General features: G+C 45.0%; 1 protein-coding gene across 1 annotated transcript; it reads right to left on the reverse strand.

The window, feature by feature from the left end:
• Positions 1-555: 555 nt before the first annotated feature.
• SMAD9 (SMAD family member 9) lies at positions 556-17181 on the reverse strand (the record flags this gene model as incomplete). Its single annotated transcript, XM_008949830.1, has 5 exons — positions 16765-17181; positions 9804-10061; positions 7096-7233; positions 5126-5347; positions 556-812 (listed from the first exon to the last, which is right to left on the reverse strand). Coding segments are annotated over exons 1-5 (1287 nt in total), but the record flags the coding sequence as incomplete, so codon positions are not given.
• Between the last annotated feature and the right edge of the window lie 281 nt (positions 17182-17462).

Genomic DNA, 17462 nt, shown 5'->3' on the forward strand with positions numbered 1-17462 from the left:
ACCTGTCTCTTCCACATAATGGGGAAGGCCAGGTGTGAGTTTTGTATTCTGCTTGCAAGAAGCTCTTCTGTTTGTGTGGCTGGCCAGAGTGAATGTCACCAGAAATTAAGACAATCTCTTGCCAGGGATCAGACAGGTGGCAAACAACAACTCTCAGGAAGCTCAGTGGGGGCGGAAGCAGACCCCAGTGTCTCTTGACTGAGACCATATATACCAGACTGCAAATCAGTCTAGACAGAATGACATTCTTTTCAGATCTATGGCTCTACCAAGGTCTACTGCAAACCATGACAGTGATAGGAGAGATCACAACTGCCTAAGATATGTGCTACAGCATTTACATATTGCTAAGCACTTCTAAGTTGAGCTCTTTATGCAATCAATGGGGAAACATCACCATGCAATCGTTTTCATTTTCTGCAAAAAGCCTACAGAATACCTAATTTTGGGATCTAAGAAATTCCCAGGTTGACCACAGGTCTAGTTTTGCCCCAAAGCTACCAAACAATGGGACTTGCCTCTTCAGCAGTGCAGAAGAAAACAAAGAACCCTTACTTTAACAAAGCTCATTCGAATCGTACACATCTTGGTGAGCTCATACACCACTTCAAACCCATGATTGACCGACTGGGCGAGCAGCTGGGCAAAGAGCTGGTTGTTGAAGATCTTGAGGCTGCAGCCACTGGGGATCTTGCAGACGGTGGCTGGGTGGAAACCGTGCTGGTAGTTGCAGTTGCGGCTCTGCACGAAAATGCTGCTGTCACTGACACACTCAGCATACACCTCCCCTCCAACATAGTAAAGGTGAACACCTCGAAGAAGAAAAAATAATGTACATTACTTCTCCATTGTTCCAAACAGTAATTCTTTAACTGTTTTACTAGTGTGGGCATGCAGGCCCAGGATCTTTCCAGGCTCTCGGTGCCTATGCGTGGCTTTGTAGAAGACAGTAAACTGTGCACCTCTACAATGGACCCCCTACAATTAAGAGGACATTGTCATAAACACCATTTCAAGGTACTCATCTAGGAGAAAAGTCTTGGCCCATGGTACAAGTGCATAGTACTTTACATATCCAACAGCACAGTACTTTACAAGACACACACATATATATCAAACCTGTAGCAGCCATATGTAAAGCGTGGATCCAAACTGTCAGAGTTGACAAATCTGTTGTGCATTACTCATCTGAAGGTATTTTCATTGTTGATCACGTGCATGCTGACCAAGACCCACATCACTGCATGCTTTTTACTATAGGATCCTGTCTCATCCCATTCAAACACAGCATGGTGTGTACTTAAAGTAGCTTTTCTGTATTTTGCTTTATCCACAAGAAACCCATGCATTTGTATTTATGTGACATGACTTACTCATCAGATCATGTTCAAAGTGACCTTCAGCAAGAAAATGACTGATTTCCTTCTAGACTTTTCAGTGCCTAAGAGACTAACCAACACTAACTCTCAGCTTTTTGGTGTGCCTTGGGGAAATGAAGATGGAAGTGTTCCTATCCATTCAAAGACTCTGGTCCCCTCAGGATGTCTGCCTGCATGAAAATGTACCTATACTTGTGGAAGAATTTATCTTAGCCCAATTCAACAACCTTGAAGTTAGAGATCTTGTGTAAGCTAATTTTGTGGATGCCTTCTGCAGTTGACAGATGCTGAGAGGCACGGTGACCAGATGATTCACCCCACCCAGTACAGAGAGCAGGCTCACAGCCAGCTTACACCGATGGCAGGCTGTGCAGGTGCTGAAAAGCCTCCCTCCTTCCCTGCCCCTGCTGCTTCTTCCCAAAACTGCTCTCATGCTGGCAGGGATGGCTGGGGATCGGGCAGCCAGCCAGATAGGGGAAACTGAACCAGCTAGTAAACTTAAAACCAAACAAAACCAAACAGGAGAAGATTTATTTGCAGCAGGATCTTCACCAGTGTAAGCGTGGCAATGGGGACCCAGACTCCTCAAACATAAGCATGAAAACACACCCTGAAGGGGGCCAAGTCATCCTGTGAAGATGCCTAGACATTCAGCCTTCCCATGGGTAGATTAGGTGAGATGAGCACCTCCCAGGGCCAAGAGAGGTGGAAGACCTCAGTTCTTTGTTCTCATAAAAACCACCACTAAATAAAAAGAAAATTCTCCTCTCTATTCCCAGGTATGGCATTCAAACTCTCACATACAAATGCACATGTTCACAGAGTCTCAGTGGACTGCCTGCAAAGCTAGTGATAACTATGCTTTAATAATTCAGTTGTAATTAGGTTTATTCCTCTTGTCTTTCATATAAAAAAGACTGGTTACATATTCCCAGTCTGTTCATCATTCTGTGGTCATGACAGCAAGGGGCAGCAGCACATCCTTAGGACAAAACCTAAGTGGGAAAGGCTTGGGGAAAAGCAGGTTGAGTGGGAAAGGATCTGGGAAAAATACACTCTCCCATAGACTTCCAAGGTGACTCAGATGGGAACCTTAAAGTCTGTCTTCAAGCCATCACTTGACTTTTCCTTCTATGCACCCACGAGGTCTCAAATTAGGCGTGAGTGGCGGGGGGTGTGGCTCAGAGCACACACTGGTATTGCACTGGGAACACTGGTGAGATGACAGCTCCTTCAGACCAGCTGCCAGCTCCAGTCCAGCTGCACCAGACATTATGGGATGCTGCACATTGTGACTGCTATTACTTGACCTATGTCTCCTTTCCCTTCTGAGGAAGGTGGATAAAAGGGAAGGACTGAAAGCACGAAGGCCCTAGATGACCTTGGTGGAGTCCATGTAACTTTCTGCAAAAAACAGAATGAGAACACAGGGTAGAGAGAAAAGAATAAGGACATGAATATTCACCACATTTCAGATCTTCAGGTGTAGTTACTGATTTATGGTGACCACACTTTTGGGTGCTGAGGTGAAAAATTCTAAAGGCTGGGCTGACTTTTGGAGTGTATTGACTAACCCAGCTTCTGAAAAAAATTAATACTTTCAAAGGCACTGCCCAAACTCTGTATTATAATAACAAAAATACCAAAGTCAGTTCTGAGAGAGAGACTACAATTTGCTTTTTCCTTGTGGACTTTTTAAAGGCAATAGACACAGCAGTGTGTATTTCCATTCTTTTGGTATTCATTCACCAAAGACAAGCACCCTCAAGGAAGCCAAGTAGCTGAAGACATATTTGTAGTAGACTAAATCAAGGGTACATATGTTTTAGTGGGATTTCATTGCCCTCTGCAGAAACTGGAAATGCAGCAGTCTCCAAGCATCCACATCTTTTTGACACTCTGAAGTCCCCTTTTGTCCTTGAAGTCTGACTGCTGAAACAGGTCCAATTGCTAGTAGATGTTGCATTGTGTTCTGGATTGTTTTTAGCTTTGATGTGGTATTTCCAGGAAAGGGTTTCACGCTGATACACTAGATGACAATTCAATCACATATCCTTATCCTACTGAGCTAATCTTGTTTACTTACTCTTTTTTCTCCCTTGTTAACATGTGACAATTGTATCCATTTCAGTAGCTTTCATCTGTCCAGCACGCCTTTGAACTACACACTTTTGGAGCTGCTCTGTGTTCTTCTGCAGGCCTGTACTGGTGCCACTTCTACTCCACTTGAACTTGTTTTTTTTAGGATTTGCATAAACAGGGAAGAGCAGTAAAATTAAGGATCTCTGATATACTTAGCTCCTCTCTGGACAACCTGCTCCCTTCCCTTGGGCAGATTTCTAGGGTAAGACTTTAAAGTGATTTTAATCAATGAACACAGATCTTCAGATTTGAATGGATGGGGACCATTAGCATTTACCTCATATTCTTTCTGTTCTGCTTCTTCCTCTTTTTGGGCATAAAGTCACAGGATGTAACATCCTCCATTGACAGCTTTGACTGGGATCTTTTGTCATTCTCCTTTTAGGGCCAGGCTCAGCTTTGATCTACACACTTCTGACAGCTTATGCTGATAGAGAAGCTTTGCTTTATTTTCTGAGTAAGTTAGAACAAGATGTACAACTCTTTTCCACCCCTCACAACACACACCTATGACAGACACTCAAAGCATCACACTGGCTTCACACCATGCATCTGCAACACAAGTGCCTTCCCTTCCAGAGAAAAGTGCAAGAGCCAGCTGCAACATCTCCTGAGCTTCACATTCAGTGTTGTTTGTAAAAACTATGTCACACTTGTCTCAGGGCTTCCTCACTTTCAGTCATTCAACACTAGACTATCAAGAGCCAATTAAAATACTGCTCTAGGCCTGGGAAATGAGGTGAGGTTGACAAGATAATAGGAGTGGAACAATTAGAGTTAATTAGCCCAGTGGGAAATCCATTCCCAGGCAGCTACTGGTGAGAGGCTGGGTTGGCAAGACAATGAGTCTAGACTGGATATACCAGAACAGGCAAAGCTTCATCTGCACAGAGAAGTGGCCAGTACAGGGCTTCTGACTCACTGGCACAAACAACAGTGTGTTCTGGGAGAGTATCAGGCCCTACACAGCCCTAGTGAGCTGGGATGGCCACGTGTGTCCAGGTGTGGTCTCCTCACACTTGTCACCAGCAGCATATGATCCTGCATGCGCAGGGTTTATGTACACCAGAAGTGGAGCACACGAGGAGAACTGCTGGAAGGAGAATCCAAGACTTAGTTTTACTGGTGAGGAGCTGACAAGGCAGGGAATCTGACTGGTAGGGGGGAAAAAAGCTACGCAGGCAACTCTGGTAGAGTCCTTCAGCCAAGTAACTCAACTACTAAGATCTCCTTTTGTTATTCGGTGGGAGGAGAACCAGCCCTGAGGCACCAGCAATTATCCTTTTAGTGGCATTTCAATGGCAATATTCCCAGTTGCCAGAATCTCTAATAAATTAAATGAAAATACATACTGCTAAATTAGAACACGCAACTATAAACATCATTTTTCTCTTTGCTGGCCTAGTAAATAGCTTTTGTAAGGAGCTCCTCTGCTGAGTGTTAGCCAGTCAGAAAAGAATCAGCTGCTTTTCTTCTACTTCAGAAGTAATCTCAGAGCTTTGGTTTTAAGACAAGCATATCTGACAAATCAGCTAGGTTTGCTTAGGCAATACATGGCTCTTTGAAGCTCTGAATATTTCCAAGGAGAAGGGATTTCCTCTTACCTTTTCCTATGTGTCTCCTGGTGTTTTCTATAGTAGAGTTGCGGTTTACATTTGAGAGCAGTCCCAGGCAGAACCTGTTCTTGTTATTTGAGGGATCTGTAAATCCATCTATAAGGATACTTCGAGAGGAAGCCTGGAAAGTCTCCCCTACCCGGTTGTTGAGTTCATAGTAGGCAACTGAGCACCAGTGTTGAGGCTCCTCATAGCAAACAGGCCGAAAGTCTGCAGGAAATCAAATTCATCAGCTGCTCAGCTCTCAGTAATATTTTTTTACACAATCATTCTGTTTTTTTTTTCCTCCCTCCCACTCCCACACCCGTGGCTCTTATCTGAACAGTCACTTAGGTCATGCTTTATCTCAACAGTAGCTTCTCTTCTTAATTTTATAACTGAAGCCCCAAATATGCCAAGGGTCAGTATACCAGCTTAACTGTAAGCCTCTGAGGGGTCCCACTTGTTCTTAAAAGCGATAACTCCACTGCATTAAATTAAGCACACGCTGACATTCCTTGCTGAACTGGGGCTCAAGCTCTACCCTGAAAATAGTAAGGGATACATCTGCTCTGCACATCAGCAGGAGCTAAGGATGACAGATGGGCTCAAGGCGAGTCAAAACAGAGCCAAGCCTTCAGCCTAATACCAAACTCTCAAGTTCAGGAGTAATCAATCACTCCCCCAGTCTTTTGCATGCTTTGGGGCTTTCTGCTTCAAGTGGGACCGTCAGCAGAAATGTCAGCGAGGTCATTTCTTTTGGGTCTCCTCCTGCCCAGGTTTTCTAACTCAGAAAGGTTAAAAAATGTAACAGAATCTCTGAGCCTCATTCGTCATACAAGAATTAGTGGGAAACCTTATCCCGCCTGCCCATCACAAGCACGTCAGCCTCCCTGCCCCCAGAGCACCTCTGTGCATAGCCTCTAATAAACTTCCAACAAATATTCACTAGGGCAGTGATCAGGGAGGTAAACTATGCTAAAGAGATTAAAGTATCTTGACAATTTATGTAGAAGTACTGGTGTCTGATGACCAGTTATTATCTGGCCATTCTGTGTACCCATCTGTAATTAGCACTATCACCCTCATCCTTCTGCCCCAGTTCTGGGGTAGATACATGTTCTTCTCTGTTTCAGAAGGCTGGCATTATTCCTTTAATCTGGTTGTGTGTGCAGAGTGTTCAGTCTCCATGTCGTAAAAGACATTTGTTCAGGGCTATGATATGCTGGACTAAAAGGAAAATGGTGATTTTTCCTTTGCAGCAGCAGGAAGCCAAAGGAAAACCCAGCAGAGGAATTTCATTTCCCCTTGCTGACCTGCAGCAATGGGCACTGAACAGTGGAGGCACCACCTGGCATTACTAGTCTGGAGGGAGCTGGTGAGGTCATGAAGTTGCTTTGAGTGGAGAGAGGAGGAACCCAGACCCTTCTACTCTGACCACCTCTTCCACTAAAGGACTGTTACATGAGGACAAAGGGTTTGGCCTTCTGTAAAAATCTCTTTGCACATCACTAGAACATATTCTTTTCTCTTCTAGCCAGTCAGTAATGTAACAGGAATACAAAGATGGTAGTAAGAAAGGTCCCAACCACAAGGCTTTAAAGTACTTGAAACCCAAAACTGAAGGTGATAAAGAAATCAGTTTTGATATTGATAGTGCTCTTGTGTGTTACATTGCCTCACTATCCTTGATCTGATATCTTTGTCATTACAACGTAGATAACAGTGTTTGCTTTCATTGACAGCTTTCTAACCGTAATAGTTCATGGATGTAAATAAGGCCTAAACTCTGTAACTTGACACATAATTCACTGAATTCTTCAATCAACCTGTTTGCCTAGCTAATGTACAGGTCTAGTACACAGCCTCACTGCAAAACTGTCTGAAACCTATTACTACAGACACTGAACCCTCCTATTCAAACAACAGGTTTTTGCTTAACATGTTTTTTGTGAAGAATAGTACAAATGGTTATTTACTTTCAGCTTCTCCATCGGCATGTTTACCTCCGTTGGGTAAAGACAGCACCAGTTGACTTTCAGCTATGGCATCCATTGATCGCCCGTTGTGGGTTCCTGGGGGTTCTCTTGCATGGTAAGGTGGGGGTGGAGTTTCCACTATTAGAAAGAGGGAAAGAAAGAAAAAGAAAGAAAATATTCACCCATCAGCACGTTGGTAAATTATCCCCAGCTTTTCCTGGTGGATACTTAACTTCTTCAGTACTATTTAGCTAGAAAAGGACTGGAACCTAAGCACAAACCTGAACATAACCTCCCTTCATTCTCCAGATTGAGAACATTACATGTTCAGGGAGGACAGGAAGGAAGTGGTGTCATGATGGGCACGCTGCACTTGAAAGAGAGTTAGAGCAGTGCCTCAGGCATACACCAGTGTCCAGCCAAGCTCTCTGTTAATACCAGTTGTTACCCTAAAAAAGTAACACAGTCTGATCCTGCAGTTCCACATTTCTCTGGAAAATCTAAAACTTCAAGAGGATGATTCAAAAGCAGCTACCTTTAATTGATCCTCTGGGAGAAAGCTCTCTTTCTTCACAGGCTGTTAAAAAAAGCCTATGGAAAGCCTTCACACTCTAAAATCAGACTTGGCGAAACTCCCTCCAGATTTGAACAGAAACTCCGTGAGTTTATATATAAATTAGAGCCATATAAAAGCTTGCAGGACTAAAGGTCTCTTTAAGAAGACCAGGGTTTAACTTGGTTCCAGGCTGAAATTTCCCCTTGTGTTCAGGGTCTGCTGGCTGGCCCTCAAAACAGCAACTTCATCCAAAGTAGGTAAATGTGGACTGCCTCACAAGACAACCATTGAATCTCCCAAGTAAGTAAAGTAAGTACTGCACAGAAATGTTATTCTATTTAAGCACTGCTCAGGAATTAGGAATTTCATACATTATATGATATTTCTAACATACAGATGTCATAACGCTTCCACAGAAAATGCAACAAGCTAGAATAGTAAAATTAAGAAAGAGTGGAAGATAATACAAGTCACAGAAGGGAATATAATGTGGTTGTACAGGTATTTTTGATGTTTATGCCTAAGCTAGTCACCATAATCTCTCCTTTTACCCACTAAAGAAAAACAAGGCCCTACAGACATGGTACATCCCAGCTACTGGAGACATATATCTTAAGATGCAATGAATCTTGTTCTAGGAGTGCCTGGATTTCTCCACTGATTACAGAAAGAGTACAGGCAGTTGTATGAGATGTAGAAATTTGCATTGTTTACATCTATATTGGGTCACACCAACCCCACTCAAGGTTTTTGATGTAACTCCAGTTTGCTTTAGACAGTCTTCCATCCCTGGTTGTTAAACAGGCAAATTCTGCTTATCAGCATTCCGTGTGCTGTGATATACTGGAGCTCAAGTTGAGCCATTTCCATTTTTAAGTAGCTTTGCAAGGTCCCAAGTTCAGTTAAAAGCAAGAGTCAGAGTCATTACACAGATGGAGTGGGCCTGACCTACCTGTCAGGACCAGCTCTACTGAATCTAACTCGGTTACACAGAGGTGAAAGAAAAAGATAGGAGAAGACAAACAAGTCCTGCTACTTGTTGAAATGTTTCAGTGTTGCTAAATACGATTTAATCTGAAGTACAGATCTAGAGAAGGCATGAATGAAGGTCCATGCAATGAATGGAGAGGGAAGGGAAAATATCACACTATGTTCAAAGTGTCCAGCTTAAAACAAAGTTCAAATACAACAAATGCCTTGTAAAACTAAATACCTTTCTTATGCTTAAAATCAAAATAGGCATATCATTAAGGACATAAATTTAAATCATATGCTTTGTAGTTTAGACATTAAAACATTAAGTTACAAGATCCTGACCTGAATTTATCTTTGTGAAAAAGCTGAGAACACTGAGACTATTTGAGAGTTAGAACAAAGTGCAGAAGTGAATTTGAATGATGTTTTGGTATTAAAGCTAGCTCTCAGCTTTGTTGCATAAAATCTTCTTGGTATATTCAACAGCAAAAGCACAGTTAAATTCTCAGGTAGTTACAGCAGTACTAAATAAGGAGTTCACAACAGAAACAATCTGAGTGACAGAACTTTGTTGACCTCAAAACTGTTGAGCTGATGAAACACGTTCCAAAGTCAAAGGAATTTGCCTGATGGCTTCACCAAGTGTTGGGCCAGATTGTTAAACACCTTAATTTCCTGAAGTTTATATAGTCAGTGAGATTATTGTACATTAAAAACTATTTCTGCATACCAATTTCCCCTTTTTATCCTGTCTCTGTTGATGGAGTTTCTAAAGGTCCCAACCCTGATCATCTCTATTAGAGGTGCTGCAGCTTAGTTGTTGCAAGTGCCCTTCTCTGTGGATTCTATCAGAAGGTTGGATGGGCACCTTTAGGCAAAAGGTGGCCTGGTAGAACTGCTCCTCTCCTCAACCTCCCCCTTAGAGTAATCATGAAATCTTCTCCAGGCACTTCTAGAATGACTACAACTCTTGGTCCCTTGAACATCCAGTAGAAGACAGCATCCTGGGAGACAGTGCTAAGAGACAGTCACAAGAAATGGCATTCCAATTCCATCCTGACCAACAGTTCAATCTGTAGCTGCAGCCTGGAGGGAACACACAAAACTGGCAGCTGACCCCAGGCCCTGGCAAGAACCTCAACTGCCTCATTTGGGATGTCTGAAAATTCATTCTCACCCGTGAGCTGATAGGGACTTCCTGGTCCAGAGGAGCTTCCTGGCGAGTTGGGGTAGCTGATGCTGTTAGGTGACTGGGAGAACATGTGGCTGGGTGATGATGGAAAGGGGGTGCACGGAGGATGCTGGAAGGAATCAGGGTAGGTGGCATTGTGGGGCATCAGGGGCTCGCTGTGCAGGGAAGTGTTCCGAAACTTGGCGAGGAGGCTGAGGTGAGGGTTAAACTCACTGTGTCTTGGAACGAGTACAGGAGGTAGGACTGAAAATAAGAACAAGAACAGAGAAAGAAAAATCTGGTTACAACTGCACTCTTGAAAGTACATCTCTTTGTAAGTTAAAAAGAAGCATATTCCATGCTGCCCAAATTTTGCTGCCTATATACACACAAGTGAAACACAATATACAAATATACAACAAGCTTCTCTAAAAACAAGAATCAAAAGCTGACTCTTGGACTGTTTTTCTTCCAGATTGGCAACAATTCCAAATGCAAAATATGGGCTCATTCCTGACTTGAGCAAGGTACCATAAAATTCACAGGTACAGTATGCACTCACAGCCCTCTTACAGAAATGCAAGTGGCACATTTCTCCCTCTCAAAATTACCTATTCCTTCCTTCCTGAAAGACTGAACACGCCAGGAGTTTGCTAAATATTATCACCAGGATTTGTCAAAACCACAGTCAATTTTAATAACAATTAGCAGTGCTCTGCAATACACTGCATATTTCACTGCCAGTGTTTTACAGATGGGCCCAAGGAAGCAGAGACCTGAAGCTAGATTCCAGACTTAGAACATTTTCAGGTACTTGAAAATGCTGCCAGCCAGACAGTGGGATCCTTAAAAGGAAATGTAAAAGGCAATTCAAATATTGTTGCAATATTAATTTAGCTGTTGCAATATAGTTAGAAAAGATCTAGCATGAGGAGACAAATGTCAATGTTTGGTAGCTAAGGCATGAAAAATATGGGTCAGAAATTGAAATTGAAACTCATCCATGTAAGGATTGGTCTAATGGAAGACACTGCCTCTCTTCACAAACTCTCTTCACTTGCATCTCATGCTGGCAGTGCTGCTATCAGCATTGCTGCACTGAGAAACCAAAGCTGACACAAGTTATCCTGTATTCTGACATATCAGGAGCCAGAGCAGAATTTGAGTTAAAACACTTCAGAAAATCCAACTCGTGAGTTACCTCTGAAGATACAGCCCCTTGGCTGGAACACAGAGGCTTGCTAAACAGTTCTGCACCTGAGAGTTCAACTGAGGCTTTCACTGGGTTTAACTGTAGTCACCTGAGGGGAGAGCAGGACCTACAATGGGTGACTTGTGTACCCCAACATTTCTCCATTAGCTACTAGCTCACATAGTGCCTAATTATCTTTGCTGAGGCCTTAAACTCAGGCAGGGAGAATGAATCCCCAGTGGCTATCGTGCAGATCTAAAAGCCACCAGAGAAGATAAGGAGGCAATTTGAGTTACTGTGACAAGGATGAATTGTCCCAACACCAGGAACAATTCAGCAGGCTTGTATTGATTGACCTAGTGTCCAGAGTTCCTCTGGCCCGAAACCCTGCAGCATCTCATCCTTCAGTCTGTCCTTACCAGCTTATGGGAACAAATGGCAGTGGGCACTCCTGGTTACAAATGCTGACAGGAATATATGGTTTGAACGTGTTTTAACACATTGGGCCCAAAAGCTCTGTCTAGGTATGGCCAGTTCTTTTTAGTTAGGGTGGCTAACACCTTTTAATTACAGTGAACTCTCATTAATTCAGTGTAATGAAAGAGTGCAGTAACTGCTATAAAGGAAATAATATATAGATAATGCAAAACATGTGCATGAGAAGATGCTGTAGGAGCACCCTCCCTGGAATGCACCCGCAGTGCACATGGACTGCCCAGAGAGCTGGGGCAGTGCAAGCAGCAGGAGGACCAGTGCCTGGTACCAACAGCAGCTTTACAGCTTCTTGCTTCATGGAGCACTCTGCTGCAGCTGAGGCAGGGCTAAACTGCCCTCCTGCCCACCCACTGGCATACACCATTTGGGATTTGCCAGTCACTCCATAACTGAACCCCAAAAATGTACAAAAGATTGGACTGATGACAGTAAGTTCACTGCAGAGGTCATCTTCTTACCTGCCTGGAAACCCAGGCACTGGGATACCTGTTAAAAGACTACACATAGACCCTTCCCTGGCCCAGTGCTTTCCTAATTAGCTCATGGTCAGCACAAGGATGGTGCTCTGCAAACTCCTTTCTTTCCTCCTGCCACCATCTGATATGCCCCTATCTGTGGGATGAAGATTTCTTGCCACCCTCTTAAATCCTTTGTTAGATAAAGGTATTTCTACTTCTGAGGAAGAAGTTCTTCCCCATGAGAGTGGTGAGACCCTGGAATGGGTTGCCCAGGGAGGGGGTTGAGGCCCCATCCCTGGGGGTCTTTAAGGCCAGGCTGGATGAGGCTCTGGGCAGCCTGATCTAGTGGGAGGTGTCCCTGCTCATGGCAGAGGGGTTGGAACTGGGGGATCCTTGGGGTCCCTTCCAACCCTGATAGATTCTGATCTGTTCTAGCAGAGGACTTTAGAGGCCTAATGGCTCAATGGTTGGACTTGATGATCTTGGAGGTCCCTTCCAACCTAAAGGATTCTATGATTCTATGATTCTTTGCTGCTGCTTTAACTTTTTGGATTTCCTGGACTCTCCAGCTGGGACTCATACAGGCAACACAGGTATCACATCTGAGATGCATTGTCCAGTCCCCCATGGATCTCTTCATAACCAGTGGAGAGAAACAGACTCTTCTGCTGCTCAGTTCAACTGCTCTATATTGGGACAAGACCAGTACCACCACTACAGATGTGTTTTTGGTGAGCTAGATCCCTCCCATTCAGTGCTCCTGTGAGCAGCCCCAGGCAGTGTGATGCTGCTGCTGTTTCTAGAGTTCTCCTCTGCTGCTCTGTGGAACTGGTCTGATGCTTGCAAGGTCTGCTGCTGCCCAGCCAGCTCTGAGCAGCAGTGTTAAAAAGCAGGGAACTGGTGAGCCCTTCACCCCCAGCAGAGGTGCTGCCCAAGGGACAGCTGTGCCATGCAGCACTGGGAGCCTGGCACCTCGTTGTGGGTACCGCAGCTAAGGAAGCGGCTTCCTCTCAGCCCTGTGAGAACTCAACACAACTCCTCTAAATGAAAGCTGAGAATCTGGATAATGTGAACAGCACTTGCCAGGCAAAGCCTTTGACTGGCCCTGAGTGAGTCAGCAAGAGGAATTTTCAAGCCTTGAACTCCTTCCCAGCTCTGACCAGGGTACTCTTAATTTCTGCTCTGCTGTACAGTTTTTGCCACCTCACTCAATCTTTCCACTGACTGCTCTGTGGCTGCCTAGAGGGCTAAACCCTCTGTGGTGGTGAGGAATTCAGATATTTTCTTGTTTGTGGCCAAATATTCCCCAGAGGGCCTTGTTCTTTTGGTAACAGATGTCACTCTCCAGGACTCAACCACTCTGAAGGAAGTGTGACCAGAGACACAAACCCGAGTAACTGTGTGCATTGGGATCTGTCTGTCCTCATGATTTACCTGCACTGTCCTCACTCAGTGGGGTCCTTTCCCTCTACCTGCTGCTCTTCACCAAGAGCCAGGGCTGGATCCTTCCTTCCACGCATGGCCAAGTGTTGAGGCTCTGTTCAGCTGAAGACAAACAGTTCAAATGTTCTGAGTTCTGCCACTGCCTGTCCTGCAGGAGGCTTTCTCCTGTTCCCTTTAGTCACAGCACTTCCTGCTGGAAACCTGGCTGCTCCCAGAGCCTGTGACTTCAGGTGCTAGCAAGCAAGCCATGCCCCACAGCTTAATTCCAGGTACAATATCCATACTGTGATTTCTCTCACATCAGGCATCTTTGCACAGTTCATTGTTTTTGGAGACCTACCCCTGGGTGTGATCCATCCATTCCCTATGACCATTCACAAACACCAAACACAGAGCCAACAGTGAGACCATCAGGTGGGAGACTTCCAGGTCTCACATCTTAGTCCCACTCAGACTTGATGAGGGCAATCAATTAGTCCAATTCAAAAGTTCATTTAGGCTCCTGTTGCCTACAGCAATGATGCACACTAGAATCTGCAGTGTCTACACAGGAATGATCTCATATAAAAATAATGGAGTACCTGTTCAGTCAACTTCTGTATTTTTCTGAAATGGCAGCTTCTCCTGGAAACAAACAAGGCAAACTCCTGACCAGCTCTTTGAGGCAATCCAATGCAGGGGGAAGCAGAGCCTAACCATTATACCTACTTCCCTTAGGCTAGGTAGCCTAGCCCCTCTCTGCAGTGGGATGCTGCACAAACAGAGGAAATATTTGCTGCTTTCTTCTAAATGGATGCAGCAGAGGAAAAGAAACCTCTGAATATCAGACCACAGTTTAAAGCTGTTCTCTTAGTAGTAGAGGTCTAGGGATCTGCCAAGGTATTAAAGAAAGGGTGAAGCTGTCTTTGACACAACTTACTCATTCTGAATAAAGATCTAGTCACAGAGTGGTTGACACAGCAAGAGAGAATGCAGTGATGGAAAGTGAGCCCCAAAAGGATGGACATAGGTAGGAAAATAATACTGGCCTGTGGATTATAAAACATGCACTGCTGACTAATTCATGGGTGAAATTCACTAATTCTTTGGCTCCAGAGGAGACTCAGAGAATCTCATATAAGCCTAAAATGACCAACAGCCAAGATGCAGATAAAAGAGGACTGCTGTTCAAACAGACTGCCACCTAGATCAATCGCTCCTGGGCTTTTCTGTGGTGGTCTCACTGCTACCACTTCCTCCTGGAGCTCTTTTCTTCTCATGCCTCACCACCACGTCCTTGCAGCACTGCTTTCTAACTGCCTCTGGCCTGGAGCTGCATTACTGCCCCTTGCAGTGGGGTAAGTTCTTTCCTGCCCCAGCACACCAGGGTAGGTTGTACTCCTTGCTGCACCTCATCTTTAGCAGTGACTAGTGTGTGAGCTCCAGCTTCCAAACGGTCCCCATAAGAGGAGAGGTAGGGGTGACTGCAACAGCCCAAGAACAATTCCTGGGTGCTGTGGAGATCTGGCACAGCACCGCTGGCATCCTCACACCTGCACTCCCTCCTACCTCCAAAACAAGGTGATCTGTGTCCAAAGTGCCCAAAGCCCCTCCTGTGGGCTAACCCCTGCCCCCTGAGAACTGCCAATCCATGTGAGCCCTCAGGGGCCAAAGCTGTGCCTGGGAGCACGCTACCAGTTCAGCAGTGCTCAGACCTGCACAGTGGCCACGTCTCATTTACTAGCAGAGATGTAGCCAGTCTGCCAGACAAACGATGTTTGTTCATCATTGGTTCACAGCTGAAACCTTCTGAGCTTCAGGGTCAGAGCAACAAGCTCTGGCAGCCATTTGGCAGCTGCTGGATTATCCCAGTGTTAGCTGAGCAGAAGACTGAGGCTGAAAACAGCACTGTGTAGGGCTGTCAGCTGCTGCACCGAGGAGGAGGCTCCATTAACTACACTGGGGTTACACCAGAAGATGCCAAAGACTGCAGCCTTCAAAGGGGAAAATACATAAAATGGGATATTTCATGAGCATCTTTTCTCTGTTTCTTGAAGAGTTTACTTTAGCAAGGCAGGAGATCAGCTCTTTCCACTGAAAACTGTTGACAACAAGCACCGCTCACTGCAGCTGTAAAATTTTAGTTGTGACAATGTTTACAGCAGTTCAGCTACAACTTCAGAATGACAGCTCCACTGCAGCCAAAGGGCTATCAGGAAAGGGAGCAGCTCCTGTTGCTTAACCAAGGTTCACAAATGTCTTGCCCTTATTTTACCTGTGTGAAGAGAAACATCCCACAGTTCACTTATCTGATCCTAATGTCACCTCAGAGTAAAGTTCATGCCAGACAAAGAGTAATCACAGAATAATAAGTATACACTTACCAACTGTAGCCATTAGTAAATTAAATTACTGTGATTTTTGGCAGCAAGAGAGAGCTAGGTTAGGCATTAGAAATCGTTTTGAACTGTAAGGATAGCAAAGCAATAGATTCACTTGCCTGGGGAGGTTGTGGAGCCTCTATCACATGGGATTTTTAGAGCTCATTAAAAAAAGATCTGTTAGGAATGTACCTGGCAATTTGTTTTGGTTTGGGAGCAGGGGCACAGAACAGTAGGATTGCTCAAGATCTCTGCCAGCCTTGCTTTCTAAGATCCCTATAGAAGACACCACTGAAGACTATAATTTTTTTAACAGCTGTTTCATTGACACAAAGCCCAGTTAAGTGGACCTTTCAGTGAGGTCATAAGTCTTCAGTCCAGTCTAAAGAAGATCATCAAGGGAAAAATTAGAAGTTTTATAGGAACCTGGGGGATTTATTTCACACAGACTATTCATTTAGGTCAGTATATCCCACTGAAGGCAGGCCACCAGGCATTTTAGGAAGAAACAGCTGATTGGGTTTCATAGCCACAAGGAAAATAAGCCATCTTCCTGCAACTCCACTCTCAGAAAGAGAGAGCCAGTGATGCATTTTTCCTGTGGATTAATGAGTTGATTGTTGGTTTTCAGACAATGGGACATAAATCTAGCCAGGGTAGCAAGTCTAGGATGGTGCCTCGACTTCATGCAAATAGACAGCAGTTTGCAGTGGGACAATTCAGAGGGCAGCCAGCACCCACCTCCATGGAGAGGAAGCTCAGCATCAGCAGCCGGGACAAGCTCCGCTCCGGGCAACCTCGGAGGTCCGATGGGATACAGAGCCCATGGGCACCCGAGGTGCTCCTTAACCCCTTCTCACCCCTGGCTGCTGGAGCTGTGATGCCACTGGGCAGGGAACGATCCAGGGAGGCTGCCTTTTCAGATTTCAGAGCACAGCTCTGGAGGATGCACCAAGCTGAGACCTGCCGGTGCAAGAGCTAACGGAGAGACAGGAATCATCTGCAGAGGATATAATTACCTGGGGTTTCCACCCGCCGGTAGTGGTAGGGGTTAATGCACACTTCTTTCTGCTTTGAGCCAAATGGGAACTCACAACATTCCAGTGGCTTGAGCTCGTGGTGAGACTGGAGATCAGGCCAGCGCCACACTCTGCAGTAGATGACGTGGGGAAGCCCCTTGCGGTGAGACACCTGCAGCCGCCCATCCAAGGAACGGGGGATGGTGACACATTTACTGGGCTGACCCGGGCAGCTCAGAGCCCTTTCCAGTTCTTCCATGGCACCTTTCTTCTTCTTTAACTTCTTCACCAAGGAATCAACAGCTTTTTCTGCCCACTTTTCCTCCTCATCTCCTTGTTTCCAGCCCAGCAGCCTTTTCACCGCAGGGCTGGTGAAGGAGAACAAGGAGCTGATAGGGGTGCTGGAGTGCATAAGAAGCAGAGATGACACACGAGTGTCAACGAAAGCACAAGTTGCTCTCCTGCCTTGCAAGGTTTGAACAGAGCTTCCACAGTCTTGAGATGGACACTTCCTTCAAGGAAAGGTTCTTCTACACATACGTCTTGGTAGGCTTAGGCACTGGTTGGACAGGGTGGGTCTCAGAACCTTCCAAACATCAAGAAACTGCTGATGAAGCCTGGAATAACAACACAATACACAGTTAGGCTTCACACACTCCTTTCGTTGTTCCTTCAGGAAAATCTTTTGAAAGAGAAAT

Source organism: Merops nubicus, unplaced genomic scaffold (assembly GCF_000691845.1).
Source record: "Merops nubicus isolate BGI_N331 unplaced genomic scaffold, ASM69184v1 scaffold6701, whole genome shotgun sequence".
Taxonomy (NCBI): Eukaryota; Metazoa; Chordata; class Aves; order Coraciiformes; family Meropidae; genus Merops; species Merops nubicus.